Source organism: Alternaria viburni (assembly GCF_023758015.1).
Source record: "Alternaria viburni strain BMP 2772 chromosome Unknown scaffold_14, whole genome shotgun sequence".
Lineage (NCBI taxonomy): Eukaryota > Fungi > Ascomycota > Dothideomycetes > Pleosporales > Pleosporaceae > Alternaria > Alternaria viburni.
This window is the reverse complement of record NW_026055783.1, coordinates 646,597-668,916: the sequence shown is the minus strand read 5'-3', so window position 1 is coordinate 668,916 and position 22,320 is coordinate 646,597. Positions and strand designations below refer to the sequence as shown.

At 53.7% G+C, this 22,320-nt stretch overlaps 8 protein-coding genes across 8 annotated transcripts; 3 read left to right on the top strand and 5 right to left on the bottom strand.

Moving 5' to 3' along the window:
• Positions 1–309: 309 nt before the first annotated feature.
• Positions 310–3,562, bottom strand: J4E79_006926 (uncharacterized protein; the record flags this gene model as incomplete). The annotated part of the gene is made up of 2 exons (XM_049355794.1): positions 310–2,800; positions 3,258–3,562. The coding sequence occupies 2 exons, from the start codon at positions 3,560–3,562 to the stop codon at positions 310–312; spliced, it is 2,796 nt and encodes a 931-aa protein (XP_049209823.1).
• Positions 3,563–4,836: 1,274 nt separating this feature from the next.
• J4E79_006925 (uncharacterized protein) lies at positions 4,837–7,275 on the bottom strand (the record flags this gene model as incomplete). The annotated part of the gene is made up of 1 exon (XM_049355793.1): positions 4,837–7,275. One exon carries the CDS (start codon positions 7,273–7,275, stop codon positions 4,837–4,839), a length of 2,439 nt encoding a protein of 812 aa, XP_049209822.1.
• Positions 7,276–7,959: 684 nt separating this feature from the next.
• J4E79_006924 (uncharacterized protein) lies at positions 7,960–8,673 on the top strand (the record flags this gene model as incomplete). Its single annotated transcript, XM_049355792.1, has 2 exons — positions 7,960–8,036; positions 8,097–8,673. The coding sequence occupies 2 exons, from the start codon at positions 7,960–7,962 to the stop codon at positions 8,671–8,673; spliced, it is 654 nt and encodes a 217-aa protein (XP_049209821.1).
• A 422-nt stretch (positions 8,674–9,095) lies between these two features.
• On the bottom strand, positions 9,096–10,318 carry J4E79_006923 (uncharacterized protein; the record flags this gene model as incomplete). Its single annotated transcript, XM_049355791.1, has 3 exons — positions 9,096–9,362; positions 9,777–10,163; positions 10,214–10,318. The coding sequence occupies 3 exons, from the start codon at positions 10,316–10,318 to the stop codon at positions 9,096–9,098; spliced, it is 759 nt and encodes a 252-aa protein (XP_049209820.1).
• A 1,177-nt stretch (positions 10,319–11,495) lies between these two features.
• J4E79_006922 (uncharacterized protein) lies at positions 11,496–14,183 on the top strand (the record flags this gene model as incomplete). Its single annotated transcript, XM_049355790.1, has 1 exon — positions 11,496–14,183. The coding sequence occupies one exon, from the start codon at positions 11,496–11,498 to the stop codon at positions 14,181–14,183; it is 2,688 nt and encodes an 895-aa protein (XP_049209819.1).
• A 382-nt stretch (positions 14,184–14,565) lies between these two features.
• On the top strand, positions 14,566–15,020 carry LSM2 (U6 snRNA-associated Sm-like protein LSm2; the record flags this gene model as incomplete). The annotated part of the gene is made up of 3 exons (XM_049355789.1): positions 14,566–14,579; positions 14,634–14,781; positions 14,886–15,020. 3 exons carry the CDS (start codon positions 14,566–14,568, stop codon positions 15,018–15,020), a joined length of 297 nt encoding a protein of 98 aa, XP_049209818.1.
• Positions 15,021–16,894: 1,874 nt separating this feature from the next.
• Positions 16,895–17,392, bottom strand: J4E79_006920 (uncharacterized protein; the record flags this gene model as incomplete). Its single annotated transcript, XM_049355788.1, has 1 exon — positions 16,895–17,392. The coding sequence occupies one exon, from the start codon at positions 17,390–17,392 to the stop codon at positions 16,895–16,897; it is 498 nt and encodes a 165-aa protein (XP_049209817.1).
• Positions 17,393–19,416: 2,024 nt separating this feature from the next.
• On the bottom strand, positions 19,417–20,072 carry J4E79_006919 (uncharacterized protein; the record flags this gene model as incomplete). Its single annotated transcript, XM_049355787.1, has 2 exons — positions 19,417–19,784; positions 19,844–20,072. 2 exons carry the CDS (start codon positions 20,070–20,072, stop codon positions 19,417–19,419), a joined length of 597 nt encoding a protein of 198 aa, XP_049209816.1.
• Between the last annotated feature and the right edge of the window lie 2,248 nt (positions 20,073–22,320).

Here is a 22,320-nt window from a genome sequence, read left to right as displayed (position 1 = left end):
TAGCAAGATAGAATGTGTTTAACCTAACGTTAACGTAGAGCCTACTTTAACATAGTAAGATGCAAAGTGTGTAACCTAACGTTAATGTAGAGCCTACATTGACATAGAAAGATGCAAAATATGTGATCTAACGTTCACGTAGGCTCTAGGGTCACTAACATTCAAGTGAATCAATGCAGAAATATGAAATTCCTTCGTATCAATTGCCACTATTGATAGTCTATCAAGTACTAATACAAAACAAAAGGGTTACTTGTTCTTTACCCTCACATAACGATGCACCCCAGTCTTCGGATCGAATCTGCGCTCCTAGTTAAATTTACGCGGTTTTCCAGCTGCCTCATCTTCCGGACTAGTTTGTGAGGCAGCTCTCGTGCCGCGTTCTTCCTGCATATTCATATCCTGAGTCTGGTCTTCGGGATCTACGCCGCCTTCCTCAGGCGTCTGCCGCTCGTCGTCTGCGTGATCTTCCCCTGTATCCATGTCCACATCTGTTTCCTGCACCCGTGGACTCTGTGTTTCGGAGATTCGGTTCCGCTCAACCTGCTCCCTCTTGATCTGGACTGCCGCCTTTGTTGCGGGGGCGTGGTTCTGCGACCGTGGGTGAACGGTATGATCGGTGTTTTCTTCAAAGACTTGACGAGTGTAGTCTTGTTGTTTCCGTGCTGCGTCGACACCAGCGGGAAACATCTTGCCCATTATCGCATTGTGCTTATCGCTCGCGCTTGGGTCCGCTGCGTAGCCGCTTGGACTCGGCGTGTCCGGTGCATTGCCCGAGGTCGCATATTGCTGGTTGGTAGGCGTGAAGCCAGTGGGTGAGTGGCTTGCTTCGCCTTCGTTGCGTGAATGCACCTTGCGGAGGTTAGCCGCTGAGGATTGTGAGCGCATGTCGGGACGCCCGTCTTTGCGAATCAAGACTCCATCTGCATTCCTAATAGGTTTGGTGCGCGTCTTTTTTGCCGATCCAAACATGTCACCCGGCGATCCGAAGCTCATGGCAGCTGTCACACCTTGTAGACCTAGACTGCTAGCACGGTCGCTGGTTGGGTAACCGCCACGACCACCCCCACCCCCACTGCCTCGCCGCGCAATGCCTCCTCGTCCTGGCTGCGGGACGTGTTGGTAGTATCCGGACGGACTGATCTGAGAATCGGGAACACCTTGCCAATCAGGCCTTTCCCAATCAGGGGTTCCGAGTGTACCGTGGGCTGGCATACTCTTCCTAACTCTGCCACCCCGACTTCCAGGACCTCCGCCACGACGCGCACGCGGTCGATGCTCGATCATACGCTGGGACTCGGGTTGCCAGCTGGCGTCTGAAGGGCCATCTTGTGTGGCGTAAGGAGCGTAGGAAGACTGTTGCGATTGCGATCCGAGAACAGATTCAGGTACAGTTTGTTGGGACGGTATCGTAGGCGTTTGGAAACGATGGTCTGTCATGGGAGTTTGTTGCGAGGCCGTGTAACCCGAAGGACCATCATCAGCAAGCCTTGGCCTCTTGGGCGAACCGGGTGCTTGAGTGTTGGCTTCCTGAGGATTCCCAACGCCGTTCTGATGTGTTCGTTTCACTCCCGCGTTGATCGTAGCCCATCCGCCAGCCTGACTTCCAGTGGGACCGACACTCGTGGGATTCGGCGCGCTCATAGGTGTCGCCGTAGTGGAGGGAGCGACGAACGACAATTGTTGTGGCTGGCCATTGGTTACTGGTTGGGGTGCTCTGGTGCTCGGCGTCATCGTTGGTGTACTCTGATGCGAGTGAGGTGGGTGTGCCATTGATGCTTGCGGTGCCTGATACGTATATGGCGGTGCTTGTGAGGGCTCAGGTCCGGCGCGCTCTTCGAGTCGATAGATTTTGCCCTTCATGATCTCAATAGTAGTACTGAGAAGATCTACATCACTCGCCTTATGCGACAAAACGTTCATCTGCTGCGCCATTTGCTCTAATGCTGCATTCTGCGCCGCGAAAGATGGAGCGGCATGGGGCGTAGCCGAAGCTCCTGATTGCCTCTCCATCCTAATCGCATATAACTCACGATTCATGTTCTCCATGGCTTGGCGCATGCCATGCATATCATTTTGTAATCTTTCGGCCAGCGCCTCCACCTTTTTGATATGCTCATTTTGTTGAAGAAACTTGAACTGGTATTCTTGACGCAGTGTCTCTGCTGTTTGGTCCATCTTTTCCTGGTGAAGCCTAATGTCGCGGGTATGCGCAGCTAAGGCGCCACTGTTGTGGGACATTTGCGTCTGTATACGCGCCATAGCGTCTATGCTAACGTCTTCTGGTGAACGAGGATAGTGATGGCCATTGGTCTGAGGGATCGTTGTTGGCACTTCAGGTGGACCGCTCATTGACTCAATGCCAGGCCCTTGGTGAGACTGAGGAGGTTCTTGAGGATAGGAAGAATTCGACTGCGGTGTAGTGCTCAGCGCGTCTTGAGCAAAAGCGTGTGGGGAGTTCCGTATCGAAGACTGCTTCGATGATGGTGCTGGTAACGACGATGTGCTGTCTCCGACAGGATGCAACGACTGCTGCTGCTGTTGTAAATTACGGTCTTGGGATGGCTCGTACCGCCCGCGAGTGTGATCTGGGTGATCTACAGATGGCGCACGCGAGTCAATCTCCATAGCTTCAGCCGAGGACGCTTTTGGTGTTGCTCTCGACGAGGGAGGACTTGGGGTGTCTTCGTTCGCTAGCAGGTCTTGTGAGGCATCCACTTCAGGTTCGACTACAATGGTATGATTTGGTGCTGTCTCGCATTGCAGTTCTATGCGACCCAGCTTGAAGAAATCTCGACCACTGTCACAGGTCAGCCATCATGCAAGGACTTGGAAGGCCATGGGAGAAGTTACTTACCGAAAGGATCCCTTTCCTGCAGGTGCGGTGACAACAGTGAATCCGATAGCTGTCTTTACGCAAGCCGGATCGGGGCACGATAAAGGCTGAATTGTACTGGTGTTGAGTTAGTCCCAAGATTATTGTGCGAACGGAAGGATAGCAATAAGGAATGCGGGACGTAAAATGCGGGCGTACACGTCTAATAGATGTTAATCTATAGTGTGGAAAGATTTGGTGCAGGCTAGCGTCGGTGCGTCTAGAGGAAGAAACTTAAAATACCATGTAACCATCGGCAGCCGGGATACGCCAACTCGTGTGTTGGGGTTTGTTGATAGCCAGCCAAGGCTATAAGAGGGAAAGGTGCGACAAACAATTGTAAAGGGAGAAGGGACCAATGTCATGTCTGGGTTCAGCTTACCATCCTGCTAATTCGGTGCCTTTTGACGCCGCTTTTAGTTTGCCCATGGGCTGTAAGGTAGAACTGTAAGAGCCGAGCATCGCGGGAACAAAGTAGCTGCCGGTGACCTTGTACCAGGAGTTGTAGAAATCTCCAATGCACTTCTGACAATTCTTGCAGTATGCTTTAGTTGCACGGTTGGTGGGCGGGGAAGGTGGAGAGGCCTCATCAGCACTCTCCACAACCTCTGGTGGTGATGGCTGAAGTTCATGTGTATTCATGTCTGACTCCACCTCGCCAATTCCGGATCGCCTGGAGCCCGCCATTGATGCAGCCCATTGACACAACAGTGCCTAGGCGATAGCTGCAAGTGAGCGGAGAGGCTGCACGAAAAGTGCTAGATAGCAACAAATAAAAGTTGGATGAAAGAGGGTGGGCCTAAGCAAGCTGAACTACCGGTCTCGGGTACGCGACGACGCGTCTCAGTCCAGGATAGCGTTTCAGCAAGCGCAGTGAGATTGGAAGCGAAGAGGAAAAAATGGTAGGCCCCAACAAGAATAGGCGGTTGCGGCGGAGACTGGAAGGAACCCTGAAAGACGAGAGCTAATTCAGAGGAGGGAAAGGGCAAGTGAAATAATTAGCAGGAGTTATTCCATGATTAGCCATGCATGAGTCCGAGTGGGGTTAGCGCGCCTCGCTATCAATTTAGATGCGCTCTATTGCGAAAAAGCCCTGAAGCCGTCTCGTGTCGCAAGCGCAACACGCTAGCTGTTCCATCTCGCGCAACAGCCAGATCTCTTCAGCTGTAATTTCGTCCGTTTATCGAATGCGAGCAGTTCCCTACCGTCCGAGGTACGCATGTGTCGACGTGCACAGGTATGAACTCGTGTCACAGCATCCCAACACCTGATCGGTAGTCACTATCGTTATGGGGCAGTTTACTCATCCCGGGACCAAGCGCCGGCTATCTTTATTACCATCAAATTGCGACGATTACAGGTTGCCAAGTTTGATCCGCGACATGGGCCAATTAGCATAACATGTCGATGCAGGATGATAGCTATATGTCCGAATTTACATTTGCAGCTATATCTGGGCCAGACTACTCGATTCTGGCTTTTATCCATGCCATTTTCCATGTCGTCGTCAGCAGCATTGTCCCAACTGGTACCCGCCTCCCATCATGACGGAATGATCGTCGCTGAGGGCACTGCTGTACCGTGGCCGCGGTCTCACACAGGCAAAGATGGGATTATGGTTTTACAGAGTTGAATTTGCGCAATCTTCGCCCACTGTGAGGCGGCGAAAAGCTTTGCGCTAATTTAACTCCAGGTAAGGGGAAAGTGGACAGGGATGTTGATTGATGTCATGCAGTACTTGTGCCCTTGGCACGATAGTTATTCGCGTTTAATCCTTTCTACCGATAATTGCAAAACACAACGCATGTTCTAGAAAGCATTCAGCCTCTCAGCCTATGCATCCCGATTATCCGTTCATACGCCACGACCGAGAGTGTCAGTCAAGCGATATGCGCTTGGACACCTTGTACTACGACACGTTGCGTTGCACGTAGCACGCGCGAGGTACGAATACTCGTACTTTACTTGACAACAATAAAGCCAACGCCGTTGCGAGCTTCTTGACAGGCTTTCGAAAGAGCCTGCACCTCCGTATCCGTCCATTTGACGCTGAGGTTGTCCCAATTCTTGGTAGCGTATTCACGGCGATACTGCTGTTGCATTGCTTGCAAGCGACGTATTTCTCGAGGGTCGCCTGTCCCACTGTACACAATAAAGGCCGTGCAGCGTGGCAAAGCGTCGTATATCTGCCCGATACGTTCAATGGTCTTGGAGACGGCATCGCCGAGCTCAGGTCCGTGAACCTCAACATCTGTATCCTCGCCGTCCTTCAGAAGACCCAGTCGTTGCAAGGCATTCTGTCGAATGAGCTCGACGTCGGCCGTCTTGGCGTCGTCCCACCAGCCTCTTGCAAGCTCCAGCTCGCGCAAACGTCCCCAGACAAAGTCGATCTTGTCAGTAGTGCCATCCTTGCCTTCAGCTTGACCCTTTACTGTACGCTCAATAGCTTCCACTACTTCCTCATCGGTCTTGCAGCCTATGGAGACTCGAGCTTGGCCACCGTGACCTCTGTTCGGGTCGCCCCAGTCGATGACAGCTCCGGCACGATGCACTTCGTTTGATTTTGGTCGTACAGAACGATCCATTCTCTTGAAAATAGACTCCGCGTTTGTGTCGCCCGACCCCCAGCGCGGGCCCTTTTCACACTTTTGTTTGACTAGATCGAGACATGTCCGAGCATCTTCCACACTGTCGTGACCTGCTGAGCCCTTTTGCACTTCGCGCTTGAGATATTTCTGCGCAAGCCACTTCAGCGACTGCTTGTATGGTGGCCCACGAGGGTGCGGGTAGAGGATACCAGTGTCGATGATGAAGGGGTGGGTCAACTTGAGTGCGTTGAGATCAGAGTTTAGCGAGTGTCCCACAAGGATTGTACGCGGTGTGATGAGTTCCAATAGCTCCTTCTGTATGTCCGCTAGAGTAGTTGTGACGTCTTGGAGCATGGCCGCTGTAATACCGGACCATTGGGTCAGGTAGTCCTTGATGGCGACATCCGGCTTGACAAGCTTGTCGAGGGCCGTAGTGCCGTCCCAGTTCAATAGACTGATGCGAGTGAGTACAAGCTGGTCATTCTCAGCTTTGCACATCTCACAGTCGACGGATATAATGTGTCTTCCAGCAGTCAGACTGCCTTGTTCAATCTCCATCTCGGGTACTTCTGCATCTTCCAAGGTAGCGACATTGGTGTCGACCCAACCGTCATCAGCACTCTGATGAGCAAGCTTCCTTCTCTCGTTATTGGCCTCCTTGGATTCCGAAGTGGTGAACATAGCTGGATGTAGCACATATTCGTTCTCTTGCTGTTCCATTAGACTGGCGATGTATTCGGTGATGCGTGTGCGCTTGTTTTCCCAGTTCTTCGAGTTCTGCGGCAAGGGGCCTTTGTGGTTCCCCGTCTTCTTCATCTGCTTCTCTTCTTGCGTCTTGGGTATTTGTGAGGTTAGCATCGTATGTATGGGCGAATGCACCCTCATGTACTGGTTGTTGCGATGTTCGCCTATAGCCTTGATGGGCCAGACATGCTCAAAGATTTCAGCGAGGGGTTTCAGCGATGCAGGTAGTTTTTCGGCCTTGAGACTAGCCGGATAAAAGTCATCACGCGAAATGTTTAACCGCTTGGGCTTTGCTGCCTGTGCATCCTTTACAGCCTTTGCAGCCGTGAGCGCAGCATCAGTCTGCGCATCTGTTGTCTCTGCTCCAACAGAAGGGTTCGACTGAGGCGCGGCGTCTAGAGCAACATCGCCGTTGAACATACCCAGGTCCAACCCCGGAACCATAAGCATGACGACCTGTTGGATATTGGCACGACTGCGTACAGAAACCCACTGCGGCGCATTACCGTCAGCAAGCAAGTAGAGCACCAGTGACTGGAGGTCTGTGATCTTCACGTGCGAGTTCAGGCGGGCATGATGTGAATGCTCAATGGCTGGGTAGCTCCTCTGCAGCTTGCGCTCTTTCCTGCGCTCCTCCCTGGTCATGTTCTCGCTTGACTGCTCAGAGCCAGCTTTGTATGTGACGAATGGGTTGTCGGTGGAGGAAAGGCGATTTCCTAGTTGGGCGTCTTTGCCTGCGAATGGGTTGTCGGAAGTTGCATCTTGCTGCGGCGGTGGCGATCGTGCCTTGCGCTTGCCCTGCCCATCTGTGTCGCGCGAATGGCCAGGACTGCGAGCTGGCGAAGGCGAGTTCGAGGCGCGGCGCCCGTTGTGCTCAGAGTGCGATCCGCGTTCCTTCCGTCTCCTTTTCGAGCCGCTGACTACTGTCCAGCCCTCTTCGTCTCCGTTAGTCGTGGTGGTTGCCGCATTGTCGGATTGCGCTTCGCCGCGCATGTGCGCCAGTGTCGCACCGAGTCCCATATCGGCAGGAGGTGGCTCGTCGCGAGCGCCGCGCTTTCGTTTGGCCATATCAGAGCTCATGCGACCCGCGTGAGTCGATTTGATGGGCGCGAGGTGTTGTTGTGGAGAAGCTCAAGAAAATGTTCGGGGTTCCGGCGCATGGGTACGCGCTAGCCATGGCCCACAGGAATCCACTACTCTTGTCATATGTCTGTATTCACTTCACTTCGCAACACGCAATAAATTCTTTATTCTATAATGAGGATCGCGTTACAATCTCGAATAGTCCAGTTTGAATAGTCTTCGTCGTCTTTGTGGTCTTCGCTGCATAGTTCACTATCTTCATACCCGCCGACGTCATCATCGTCACAGCTGCGCTCATACATGAACCAAGTGAAAACCTCGAGGAGATACATTCAGACCCATTCCACAATCTGGGGTTGCTTAAGAGCCTATCATGGAGAAACCATCGCAAGAAGCAATAGATTGTCGCTTCCGGATACACAGCTAGACTGAAACCGGAAACTCAGCAGTGGAGTATGTCGAGCAATACGCGAATCGCGGAGAGGGTGAACGGTGAAGTGAATCCAAGAGTGGATATTCGAGTGATGAAAGTGATGCGATCTCATGCCGGCTCCGCGCATACTATGATACTCCTTCTTTCAACTGCACAAGACCTCTTCCTTAGACTCTACCTCACCGTCGAACCTCTGTCTACATCTGCATCTGTTTCAGCGCAATCCTACAGCAAGAATGCTAACCAAAGACCAGTTCGTTCAGGGTCTAGAGCCACTCAGATGTGGTATCTGTCTGGACGACTACAGTACCGAGTAAGTAACGTTGGATGACCCTTGTTATCACAACACACTGACTTGGATACCCTCTGTCAGGCACGTCCCTGTACAACTTCCGTGTGGTCACATCTTCGGAGACCACTGCATCGTCAAGCAAGTCGAGGCTGAAATGCCCAACAACAATCGATGCCCACTATGTCGCCAAGAGCTTTTTCACCAGGAAGATACACATGTATACATCAGCGACGAGTCGGAATTTGACGATGCCGATGACGAAAACGAGGAGGAAGAATGGGAGTTCGATGAAGAGAGGTATCAGGAGACCCTCGCTGGGCTTCTTCATGACAGTGAGCCAGGTATGGCACACTTCGCCTCCTCAGATCTGGAGATGCTTACGGACTCAGGGGAAGAGACATATGGTCTAGCACCCAGTGCACTTCACGCTGAGACCATCGCCACGACAAGGAGGGAGCGCCTCAATCGCCAGCGGGAGTTCAGAATGCATGCTGGGCGGGGGCGGGATGGGGGCAGGGCAACCGTCCCGAAGCTACCCGGACGTACACGCACCTACAATCAGATTGAAGCATCTGATGTAGAGACAGATGCAGACTGGTCTGGATCTGAGTATGAGCCAGAGGAGGACAACGACCCAGCCGATGAATGTGAGGAGTGATTTGGCGTCGATGTAGATACCACGGTACGGTTTTGTGCGGCACTTGACTTGAGCCAGGATATATGTAGTAGCCAGGATAACCTTTGGCGAGGCAGTTGCTGGGTTCTGAGGGAAATGTAGCCTCCACGCTCTCCTATTGCAAGTGATAAGCTAGGCTCCGAAAGTGATGTAGCCTCCACGGCCCTCTTTGTGATATCATGCGGAAAGAATACCAGCCCTGTCGATGACATCTGCCAAATCTGCTATCTTTGTGGATATGAACACCAACAGGTGACCATGGGCATAGAATTTAGCCGGCAGGTTGTGTAACATTGCATCGACGCATGTCAGCACCTACATGGTAAGCTTCTTCGCATTTCTATTTGTACATACGCTCATCTACAGTCATTGTCATAATTCGTCGGTCTGTATCGTTATCCTTCCTATAGTTTTCCTCTCCTGCTATCGACCGCTTCCCTGAGCTTCTTGATAACGTCTCCAGGGTCCGAAGCGCCGAAAACAGCACTGCCAGCAACGATGACATTAGCGCCAGCATCAGCAGCTTGGTCAATGGTCTTCTCGCTTAGACCTCCGTCGACCTCGATCTGTAGCTCTGGGTACTTTTGTCGAAGCGCGGTGACTTTGGGAAGCTCGGACGCCATGAATGACTGGCCACCGAAGCCGGGCTCTACAGTCATGATCAATATCATCTGTGGATGTTAGCATGAAATCTGCACCGAACGTGACGTGGCCTAACGCGGGCCTTGAATTGAGGTTATTGATCCTGCGGGAGCAGCCAGCGGCGTGGGCGGGTAGGTACCGATGTCAACTTTGGGGATTACTGAATTGACAGGTGGCCAATGGATGGACAGTCGGTTGGGCAGCATGCGGCAGGCTTCTCGAAAGAACGCACAGGTCAAGACTGATTGACAGTGGGCTTACGCAGGCTGGTATGCCTAAGCGCCAGCGCGTGCCGCCCACGCCCCAACAGGGTCAGCCCTACCCAGCCTCGCTTTGCCCGACCACTTCCGAGGCCTCTCTAACCACCATATAGCGCGTGCGGCCCTTTCGTGATATCGATTGTGATGATGGAAAGCATGGCAGTGCAGGGGTGATGAACTCACATCCGGAACCTCGTCCTTGTTTGGGTTCTCCAATATCTCCCACAGCACATCGACTGGTGTGCTCGGTTTGATCGCAATTCCAGCCTGCATGCCCTCGCCATGTATGAACTTGACCAGCTCTTTGGGAGACGTCTTCTGGTCCGACTTCCCACTAGGTGAGTCTGCCGCGGTTGACGAGACGGCGGCTTCGTAGTGGAAGCAGTACAGGTCGCAGCCAGCCTTCTTGAAGTCGCGCACCCATCGCTTGGGCTCGGCGATCATCATGTGACAGTCGAATGTTCCCTTGCCGTGTGCGGTGGTCGGTCGGTCGACGTGTGAGCGGATCTTGGTGACAACAGGCGCGCCAAAGGTCATGTTGGGCACGAAGTGGCCGTCCATGATGTCGACCTGCACGTGTCAGTCGCGTGCGCTCCAGCCCGAAACTCAGCATCGCGTACATGGAGCCAGTCGGCGCCCTGGGAGATTGTGTCTGAACAGGCCTTGCCCAGCGCTCCGAAGTCTGCCGACAGAATCGACGGCGCGATGATGGCAGGCGGTGACATGACGGGCGGTTCTAGTGCGGTTTCGGTGTGTATAGGTGATCTAGAGAAGCGCCAATGGGGGGTATGGGGAGATTGTGGAAATTGCTAGTGTGACGGAGCTCACGATAGCTTTTTGGTGTTGACGGCATCAGCGTCACGCCTGCCCCTCCATCCATGCCCCGCTGCAGGCCTTGGCACGCCTCACCTCTGTTCTTGTTCATGCAGACTGCGCAGCTCACCACCTCACGTTTCGAATCAACTATGTTTGCTAAATGGGGCCGTCAATGCTCTAAATCGACTGAAACCTTCTCTATTGTTATATCTTGGTGATCGGCAACCGCATGGCTGGTCGCGTGTTTGTACTGCCGAGATGGCTGCGACGGGTCTCGGCACCTGGTCTTTCCCTCTCACATGGCACGGGATGGCTACATGACAGCCTTGAGGACAGCCACAACCACCGCCTCGCGTCCAACTCGAGGCCGTGAGACAATATCCAGCCCCGCAGCAAGAATCGATTTCGCGGAGGCACTATTGGGCGAGTATGCTGTCCAACGCCGCTGTGTCTCGTCATTGGACAAGCGTGCAGAACGCGAGCGCTGCAAATAGCACAGCCCGGCGCTTACAACCAAACACCCAACCACGCCGTGCAGCGCAACGCTCCTCTAGCCCAAAGTTTCTAGCGCATGGTATTGACCTTGCTCACCATAAACTTACACTGGCCAATCATGCCGTCTTCACCCTCTTTGCCATGTCGTGGCCGACCTTGAGCCGCTACTGCCTCTCCACCCAGACTCGGCCCTCTATGCGAGTGGACGGCCAACTGGCAGTGTAGCTCGGACGAATGCCACAGTAACACTAGCCCGCAGTCACTCGACGAGTAGGCGTCTACGCGCGATATATCCTCTGATCATCGCGCTCGCGCCGCATCTACTCTCTTTTGCCATTCACTTCTAGTCCTCTTCCGAGCCCCTTCTTCCGTCAAGTCTTCGTTGATCGAAGCAATTCCATTTTTACCAGTAAGCTGTTGACCAGCGCAGTTTTGGGCTATAGCTCATCTTAATATCGCCTCTATTTGGTCCCCTGTACTTCTGTATTTGGACCCCTACCACCCTCGCCGCACTCCCGCCTACTCGGATTTTCATAGGTATCTTTAGTAATATTAGCACAAGGCGGTGCTCACGTCACCGCAATATACAACATGCCTGAGATGCTGGAACCTGCAGTATACCATCCTGCGACCTTCGGCCCCATGGCCAACTCTCATCAAGCCATGTCTCCGCTGGATCAGAGACAGGCACTTAATGCCACCGACGACGAGTCCTCAATTCCCACCTACTACTTCGGAGCAAGATATTCGACCTCGTCGATATACCTACCCAGTCCCGCGTCACCAGCCAGCATTGACGACGACTTCCCTACCCCCAAGGCACGCTTATTCGATATGACCCCGCAGCCGTCGCCGCGCTTTCCTGTTCACTCGGCTACATATCCCCCAGTAAACCGGGCGAGTCGTGCTGACAGTGACTTCGACTCCCTCTACGACATCACCGACGATGAGGCTGAGGTGCCTCTCCATGCATCCGCATCAGTCAAGAAGCTTGCGACCCAGCCTAGACAGAGACGCTACCCATCCATCGTCATCCCTTCGCCTTCCGCATGGCCAACCATTGAGAAGTTGAAGAGTGCAAACTCGGCGATGCCCGTTACTCCATCGTTGCTACTGACCCCATCGCGTCGCTTCCTTGAGATGATCGACTCTCACAACCTGCATGTGCCTGAGCACTCAGCAGCCCCTTCCCTGGACGGCAGCCTCACATCAGAAGAGATGGACAAGCTCAGTTGCCCTGCCACCCCAGTCTCGCAACGTAGACGCGGATCCATGTCCAGCGTTGACTCGTGGGGACCTGTGCAATTGGACCTACAAGCTATGGAGACACTTCAGCATCTCGGAAACTCGCCATCTGCTGAGCAGTACGAGGAACCAGAGCAACAGGAGTTTCAAGTGGTTGAGGCTAGAGGTGAGATGCAAGAAGTCTCCCGACCAAGTCTCGGCTTAAGCATCCCTTCAACAGCATTCGGAAACGGTTCCTCTGGTAGCACACCGATTTCCGCGCTCTCTGTCCCTTCTCCCGGTGGTTTCTTCTCATCGCTTCAATCCACTGCTCGTCACACCTGGAGTATCCCCAAGCGCGATGAGTCAATCCCAAACACTTCAACTGCTGAGAGGTTTTACAACCTTCCATGGCAGAAGGAGAACCGAAGGAACACTTCCCCACACCCCGTGCCAGCTGTACCTGCTGTGCCAGTTTTCCCGGTACGCAACTCGACTCTTGCCGGATCCACTCTCGATGGACACGATGAGCCTCTGGCGACATCGCGCCCAGTCCTCCTCAGCAGCCCAACCGATGAGAACGTGGAGATCAAGGAGATCAACCCTAGCAAGACCATCTTTCAGTATGATGAGAACTACAACGCCGGACTTCAAAAGGTGTCTACTGCTAACCTCGAGATGACCGGCCGATGGTTGGAGGAACAAGATGAGTTACAGGCCGCTCTTCGTGACATGAGCGACATTACCTCTCCCAGCCTCTCCAGCGGAACCCACAGCCGCGGCAACTCGATCGAGAAGACTGTGGTCAAGAAGTCGGTCAAGTTCGCGGATGAGCCGGCCAAGTCTCCAGTTAAGGAGTCGGCGGATGAGCCCATCACCACCTACGTCCAAGGCCTTGAGTACCTTCACTCTCGGTGCCAAAAGAAGGATACGTTCATCCACCGTCAGACACGCGCTGAGGCTATGCACGTACAGCGACGCTGCAATCCTCTCGCACATCGCGATCAGCTCCTGGGAAAGTTCGAGCTTTGCCAGCCAGAGCGCCCAGCGCCACCGCGACCTGTGTCTGAGTTCTTCGTCAATGACCCAACTGTACTAAAGGAGAGGATTGCGCGCGCACAGACGGAGCGTCAAGCGCTCGACCAGATGCTGCCCATCCACTGGGTCTTGCAGGCTCAGAAGCAACTCAACGGTGGCAAGCTTCTCAGCAAACCTGCCGCGCGATGCATCACACGCGCTAGTGCTCCACGCATCCTCGACGTTGGTGGCGTCGCTACCAACGATTGGGCGTGGGATGTTGCCTACGACTACCCATACGCTACAGTGACTACTGTCTACACTGCGGGTAACAACATGTCATCTAACGTCAAGGGCCCCGACAACCACAAACACCTCACCGTTCCCAACCTGTGGACTCTTCCCTTCCCATCTGGTCACTTTGACGTCGTTTCAGCACGCACACTTTACGAGCTCCTGAAGACAAACAAGCCTGTCGGCAAGTCATCAGACGAGTACGACCTGTGCTTGAAGGAGTGCTACCGATGCCTCAAGCCCGGTGGTATTCTTGACTTCAGCGTCATGGATGCCGATGTTGTCCATGCTGGCCACAATGCTCAGGCCATGGGTGTCGAGTTCGGCTTCAACCTCAAGACCCGCGGCTACGATGCGCAGCCTACTAAGACATTCCTTCCGCGCGTCTCCAAGGCGGGCTTCAAGGACGTTCAGAGGGCGTGGATGCTCCTTCCCATGGGAAAGACGGCAGCGAACTGGAAGGACACACTTGCCGTTGGCGCCGAGCCAAAGCACCAAGAGCGTCGCATCACAGAAGACGGCGAGATTGAGCTCGAGGACGCGCCAGTCTTTGGTACCACCATGGACGCGGCGATGTTGACAGGTGTGGTTGGAAGCTGGGCATGGGAGAGGTGGCTGCTCAGGTTGCAAATGGAGATGGGCAAGGATGAGGAGAAGCTATTGGAGGGAGTTGTCAACGTGCTAGAGGAGGGCGCGACAGGCCACGCTGGATGGAGGACATTGTCCGGCTGGGCGAGGAAGTAATGGCAACGGGATTGAACATTATGTGATACAGTTACGATGGATTTGGGTAGACGGTGTTGGATAGGCTGGACTGGACTGGACTAGGTTGATACCACAATAGCGAATTTCTTTTGTAGATGAATTGAAGACAGTGTCTATCACAGTCGTCACATTTGGTTGTCTGAGTGCCTGCCTATCAATGTGATGGTGATGCTGGAGTGAGAGACACGGCGAGGCGGCAGATCAGCCTCGCTCGCAGCGGCGCGAACCCCACGCGGTCCATGCGCAGCGCATAACCTCGTCACTGTGCCATGTGCACCGCAAGTCGCGACCACTCGACCCAACTTGCGCTTAGCTGTTTCTCCGACGTCTCTACCCCAATCCTTCCTCTCACATATACACAATGCTCTTCTTCAGGTTAGTCCCCGGTCCACGTCGATAATGACGCAACAGCAACTGACAACGCAATAGCTTCTTCAAAACGCTCGTCGAGCACGAAATCACCGTCGAACTCAAGAACGAAGTCCAGATCCGCGGAACACTCAAGAGCGTGGACCAGTACCTGAACATCAAGCTGGACAATGCAGAGGCGGTGGATGAGCTGAGGTGGCCGCATTTGGTACGTTCGTGCATCGCGACTCTCTTCTGCGTACGGACCAGACAATGTACCAGAGAGATGGCGAAGTAGACTATGGGAAGACATTGAAGCTAACTTCACAATAGTGCTCGACAAAAGACATGTTCATCCGCGGTTCCGTCGTCCGATACGTACACCTTCCTTCCGGCGCTGTCGACACCGCACTACTCGAAGACGCGACAAGGAGAGAGGCCGAGGCGGCGAAGAACAAGGCGAAATGAGAAAGGAAGGACATCAGGTGCTAGGACAACGCGTGATGAAGCGACCGTTCGTGCGGCAACATGAGGAGGGCAAGACGCGCGTGCGCGGACGCAATGTGACATGACAACCCACGGTATATCAGAGCGTGGCAAAGCGCAAGAGCTGGAATTCTGGACCGGGAATAAGCGCAGAGGTTGCGCAAGCACGAAGAATACTTGCAGAGCTGGTGATGTGAATATACCCTTGAAGAGAGCGAGGTGATATCCTCACCCGTCTTTGTTCTCGCTACACATCTCTTCTTACTGTTCAATGGTTCTACACGCCCTGCTTCGACTTTTTCCTAGCTCACGCGACATGAACATTGCCCCTTCAAGCACATATCTGACATGGTCATCCAAGTCAACTTGCTCTTCCACATACGTGCGTTCCTCCTTCATGTTACCTACCCACAACTATGGCATCAAACTTTCGACATCACGAACAAGCCTTTTCTTTTGTCGTCCGCGTCGCTTTCCCTGTGCTTATTTCCTCGTACAGTCTCCAACCCCAAGAGACGAATCACTGCGGTGTGTGCGATTTGATATTTTGGTTGTCATCCACTCCATCCACTGGTACTACGATAAGGCAGGGCGACGACGAGCCACTCAAGACTCGCGCAATACATCACCATCCCATACACAAAGGTACTCCTCAAATGAGGGAGATCGCAATTATCCGACCCCAAGAGACGAGGCCGCTCGTGTCCCCCTTCCCTTTCACCTTTTTTCGTAGCAAACGAAACATGTCGCGTAGAAATTACGCTCACCCACACTCCTCTCCACTGGCAAATTGCGCATCCATATGACTCCGTCTAACCCCAAACAACACCAACACCACAACCGCTCTTCCGTTGGTTGACGACGTCCACGCACACACTTTCAAAAGTTTTCAAATCAGTCCCTTCGAAACAACACACCACGCAACGAGTATACTCGCAAAGGCGACGAGTCCACGCAAACACTTTCAAAAGCCCCCAAATCAGTCCCTTCGAAACAACACGCCACGCAACGAGTATACTCGCGAAAGCGACGACCCCCTCAACAATCATGGCGCCCACCTCCTACCCATCTTCCACTCCCCCAGCCACCCCAGCGCCTCATCTAGTCACTCGCTCCACACTCTCAGCCTTGTCCTCCGAAACCCTCACCCCAACAGCCATCGGCCTCATATGCGTAGTCGGCACCATCGGCATCACCATCTACATCATCAGCGCCATCATCTATTTCCGCACCAAACCAATCAGCCTGCCCAGACTGTTCCGCAAGCGTGCGCACACCGACGAAGAGAGCAACACGGACGGCAAGAAGACAGCCATATCGATATGGGAGCGGGGCGTACCACTATATGATCGAAGTGGTGTTACGACGACGGCCAATTCGGCGTTTGGAGATGCGTATCCTTCTGAGGGTGTTGCGGTGAATGCTGGGCTTGAGAGGGAGATTTTGCAGATTCTGGAGGCGGAGGCGGAGGTTAGGGCTATGTCGAGGGTTGTGGGGAGGTATTGAGTGGGTGGAGAGGGGGGTGTTGGTCATGGGAGGGTGTTGGATAGTTTCGGAGATGATGGGCACGAGCGTGAAGAAGTGAGTGTTGAGCTGGTTGTGTCATGTGTTTGGATTTGAGCGACGGGGGTTGAAGTTGTGCTTGGATATACGTTGCTCGAGTGTTCAATATTTTCTGCTCGCTACTTTTTGTGCTTCCGGTGTCTACCTAGGTACCAAATGGGAACTACGATGAGATGGGAAGAAACAGACGGGGGAAGTTGTCAGTAACAGTTGTCACACCCAAATATCGTCTACAACCCTGCCTTCTTGTACACACTCAGAAGATCAATCGTACCTTTTCCATCCCTCGGCATCTAGACCCAAGGATCTTCCCTCACAACAACCTCAATAGTCTCTTTCCTACCGCCAAGCATTTCATTCCTCTTCGGTTTGAACTTCTGCATCAACCGCTTCCTCAGCGACTTCTCATCCCGCCTCTCCTTCTTCTCCTTAACAAGCTTCTGCTTCACTGTCTCAACATCCTCATCAGACGAGGAAGAGCTCCAATGAAGAGTCGGCGCAGTGTTGACGCGCCATGCCTGAATGCGCTCTTCGCACAAGGGTGAGACGTTGCGTCTCTTGCGCAGAACGTTTCTGGTATGCGGCTGCGTGGTCTCTAGAGATCGGAGCAGTGAGGTCGCTGCTGTTGTGGTGAGGACGAGTGTTGCGACGAAGATGAGTGCTGCTTTGGCGACTATGCTCAGGCCGCGCTCGTTGTGTGATGTGAGGAGTGCGGTGAGGAAGCGGGTGAGGAGGAGGGAGAGGAGCATGCATGGGAGTAGGAGCCACGCGGACGGCTGGGGTTGCGACATGGTGGAGAGAAGTGAGGTGTTGGTGTGCAGCAACAAGGCACCTGAATCGAGAGTTGGCGTATGAGAAGGCTCATAAGCTCCAAGGTCACTGCGTTAGTCTTGCGGGTTGGTAGAAATCGGATTGGGCGGGGCTAACGGCGGGAGTGTTTGGCTTCTGGTTCATTCACTTCTTAGTATCGACTACTTTGGTATCTAGGGAATGAACAACGCTCATTTACTTTTCACATGTTGCCATTTTCTTTCTCACTTCGCTTCAAACTTTTGCAATTAGGCAGGTTACCTAGGTACTTTTCAACCCATTTATTCGCATTTGTTGCATCTGTTTCACCTTTTACTTCGCACCCATTCTGTTCCAAGTCTTCCAGCTTTCTGTTAAGCGCCATACGTGAATTATGACGTCGCTGGATGGAGTAGACGCGCGATTACCGTTTGCCTCGAGGCCTCCAAGGCTGCCGCAAAAAAGAGGGTGGAGACGTTTGTGACCCTGGTGCATCTGCCATACGATGAACCAGAAGTTCACCGATATTATAGCATGGATGAACCAGTAGAGGATCTCACTCAGAGCTGGTACGAGCATGTTGAGAGTTTTTTTTGGGTTTGCAAGGAGTCGCGTGTAAGAAATCTGTTTTTTAGGAGGGTTGTATAGGAAGACTACACTGTGAAATCATCGGTTGTGGTTACACTACCTAGATAAAGCAGTAATATGGAGCATACAGCGGTTGCCTGTAAATCAGATTTTGCTGAGCTGAAGTGAGTGCAGCGGCAAGTGCATACACACTGCTCCCGTGCGCTATCAGGGTCGTCGTTTACTTCTTCGTACCTAGATCAAGACAAGACGCACACCATCACGTCTATATTCAAAGATTCTTGCCAGCTGCTCACTAGCTGTCATCATGGAACTTCACACGCCAATCACTGTCTCGAAATACACCCTTACTCTCGTGGCCTCCATGGCCATTTCTGCCCTCAATTACAGCGGCCTCATGAAAGTTCCACGCATCGTCACTCTTCTTGCGAGTCCAGCGATACTACTGCTTCATTCACTCTGCGAATACGCACAACTCTGAGAGTTGCAAAGCAAACAGAGGAGCTGAGGGCAAGGGCCAGACGTTACAGAACGCTGAAGATCGCATTGGAAATCGCAATCGAGGAATTATGCGACGGATTTGACGACCTGGATAATGAGTCGAAGATTTTGGCGATCGAAGAGACGATTAAGATGCTGCAGGAATTTGCAGATAGGACTGGAATATCGGAGGACTAGGAAGGAGGGCGGGCAGTTGGGAAAAGTGGTTGGGGGGTGGGAGAGGGCGCAGAGACATCACATTATCCATGGAACAGATTTCTATAATGCCTGTTCAGATCTGTAGACGCTTTGCGTATGCTGCATCGATTGCTATCTGCGCCTGAATATATCTCTTGAGGACCAGAAACATGTGTGGTACCATTAGCCACGTCATACAAGAATTGCATACGCAATCTCAGACTGTTCATAAGACTTCTACACATCTGTGTCTGCCCCTAATCCTACTCGCCTCATAACCTCCAAGGCTGCAGAATGTGCTCGCGGCTAAATCACCGGATGTTACTGTGAAGGCACATCATCCTGCGTACCAATTCGGGCATCTTGGCCATCGAAACTTGTTTTCGCCTGGACGGACAGCGAAATCACACCCTCCACCAGCGATGCATCTGTGGTGAGGTCGGAATTGACTTTGTGTACGACATTAGCCTGCAGGAACATGCTATATCCAACACGACGCTAATGATCGACGCAGGGATGGGGTACGCGCCGCATGCATGTGCGGTTTGCATATTGCCGGACAACATCAATATTGTGAACAGCCGAGGCTTTCCTCCTTGGGCGACTACTCATCCCGGTGTCCGTCGGAGGGATGATGCCATGTTTGTAGGAATACGGTGTACGGTGTGCGGGTGTGGCGGAGATGATGTCTTGGTGACGCCGATGTAAGAAGAGCCGATATCGTGATATGGTCCCGTCTAGACAAACCATGACGGAGATTCTACTCGCATGTAGAGAGCATCTTCTTCAGCACGCCCATCAGGGTGCCGTTCTCGAGGGCAGCGGCGACGCGCTCCTTGTCGCCGAGCTGCTTGTTGACCTGCTCGTCGGTGCTGTGGGTGCCCTTCTTGATGCGGACATCGACGCGGAAGCGCGGAGGTAGTGCCTGTTCGAGACGGACGCGCACGCCCAGGCCGATGACGGTGGCCAGAGAGCAGTGGGTGATGGTCGGCGTGATCTCGACGACGACGGTGCTGATGCTCGAGAGCGGTGAAGAGGGGGGCAGAATGTGGATGTCTGGCAGGTTGACGACGCTCAGCGAGCCGAGGGACAGCGGGTGTTCAGGGTCGCAGATGGTGGAAATGAGGTCTGTCATGCGCGGGGTCAGCCAAACGTTAACGCCATCGAGGGCCCGCGGGCGCGCCTACCGTAGATTTCCTGCTCGTCAATGTCCTCACGTGCGTCGTCGCTGTCTGAATCGCCGGCTGAGACGCTGTCGTCGAAGGGGTCGCTGAGGTAGTTGTAGCGCGGTATCAGGTTGTCGAACAGGCCGGTCCCGCCGTCATCGCGCCTCTTTGCCGTGCTGTCGCTGCGGCGGGAGGGCAGATCCGAGGGATTTAGGATGGTCGGGTTGGCGTTGTCCTTGTCGAGCTCCATGGCGGCGGTTGGCAGGGGTCGCAGCGTCGTGGTGTGATGGTGGCGGAGGGAAGGAGCCGTCGTGGGCTCCTGCCTCTCCAGCAAATCTGCGAGGAAGGCGCGCCCGGGCCAGCAGCAGCCCCTCCTCGGTGTTCGTCATCTAGCATGTGCTAGCCAGCCAGACACTCGGAACATGTCACCCGCCTTCACCTTCACCCTCACCACCACCTCCACCACCGCCGCCCCCGGCCATGCCCGCCGCCTTAGCAATTGCTCTGTAAGCCCTCAATTTCCCGCAGATTATCCGCGACATACAGGGGACACTTGTGTGGGGTGCACCGTTCACACCACAGCACCAGGGCACCCGTGTGTTTGACTAGTGTCTGCAGCTTCGTGTCATTCCATCACGCCGCCGGGGTATACAGTTCGTGGCCTCCTGCCTGCTGCCGTTCTGCTCGGCCAGCCTCGGCAAATCCCCAGTGCGCATCCAGAAGGTGAGAAACAGCGCGGCTGGCGACTGCCCTTGGGCTTCAACCCCATCGGCAGCCGACGCTTCCGGCTGATCCACCACCTGCTCACCTCCCAAGCTCGCGCGCCCATGGTGATCGTGTTGACGACATGTTTCTCACTAATCACTCCCAATGGCAGTCTCGTCCCAACCACCTGTGTCGGCTCCTCCCGCACTTGTGCCTTCATAACGGAAGTGCTGCCTCATCCGGCGTACGACTGACCGCGCTGCTGGATTGTCCCTGCTTTGCTTGCCGTGTTCCTGAGCTGCAGGGAGATCAACGGCAGTGATCAGCGCAGCATGACTGATGAGGTCAGTATCGTGTTATCTTACCACGCGCCACGGAAACCACTGCTTCTATCGATCTTCCAAAGGTCGACGGTAGCCTGGCGCCAGCACCTGTCAGTCATGGCACCATCCCGTCTTGCTCCATACAAAGCACCCCTTGGCAACGCCCGTCGTGTCTCTGCGTGATCGAAGCTAGCACTCGTAACCTGACTGCGCCTTGACTGCCATCGCCATCACCATCATACCACCTGCGTGGTGGGGAACTAATCTTTCAGCTGCCTTGTCGCCTGCCGCGCGAGAGAGAACGCGACCCGGCAACATGGTTGACAGATTACAACAGCCCTTAAAGAAAGGGATTTTCGACCCTAACTTTAGCTCTCCATGCAATCTTCGGTCGTTCTTCATGTCATGCAATCGCCAGTGGCGGACGAAAATACGATCCATGCGCCGGATCGAAGCCCTCGACAAGTCTCCTCAGCTACGTTTCGCTTCGCGGCCGCAATATCTCGTATTCGGCTCATGCAAATGCTATGCCGTCTGTCTGTGCATGCTACCTACATATTCGAGAATCTTGTTAGCCCAACTGAGGGTAGCATCTGGAGTAATATTGTTTCATGCGGGCTACGCTGATGGTGATGCGTCTGCCGTTAGAACCTTGCCTGCACATGGCCCTACCAAGCTTCCGCACGAATCAATTCGCCGATGTGTCGTGCTCAACGACACACACCGGTTCTGCCGTAGCCTTTGCGGCATGCGACGGGATCCCGTCTGCCCAACCCATGCAAAGTCTCGAGTGAACGTCGAGTCTGCGGCCATGGAGATGCCACCGATCAGAGCGGCACATCAACGAGGCCAAAGCGCGTCGAGTAGTGGACGCCTATCCTCATGCTGCCTCCAGCCAAGTCTCTTCCGCGACTATGTGGACAAGACTTGTTTCGCTTTAGCTCCTGGCAGGTTGTGCAGCGTCCTACCAGAGCCATCTGTGTACCCCTATCTAGCCAGCTATAGTCGTACACCTGCTGTATTATATGTCGGCTAAAGCATAATATTCGTCATCGAGGCTAGCAGCCGGAGATCACTTTCTAGAAGGCCCACCTGTCATTGCGGTGACACTGCCAGACCATGTCTCAAACATTCAGGCACCTAAGGCTGTGCGAGATGAGAAACTAGGTACGACTATGAACCGACTAAATGCATGCGCAAGGTTTTCGACATTGTCCAGCCCTATCACGGCCAGGTCCGGGCTGCTGCAGTCTACTGGTCACGTCTGATCTTCTTTTTCTGGGCAATCCAGCAAATGCAGCCGCCACCAGAGCCTCGCAACAGCTTGCGTACTCGGTCCGCTGAAGTTTTTTACTTTGCCTTGAAGTCTGCTGAGTGAGAATGCCGCCATGTACCACCGTCTTCTCAGCTGTCAGACTTTGCCCCCGCTGATTTTATAGCAATCGTTCCCGGCCCATGGCAGTGCTTCGA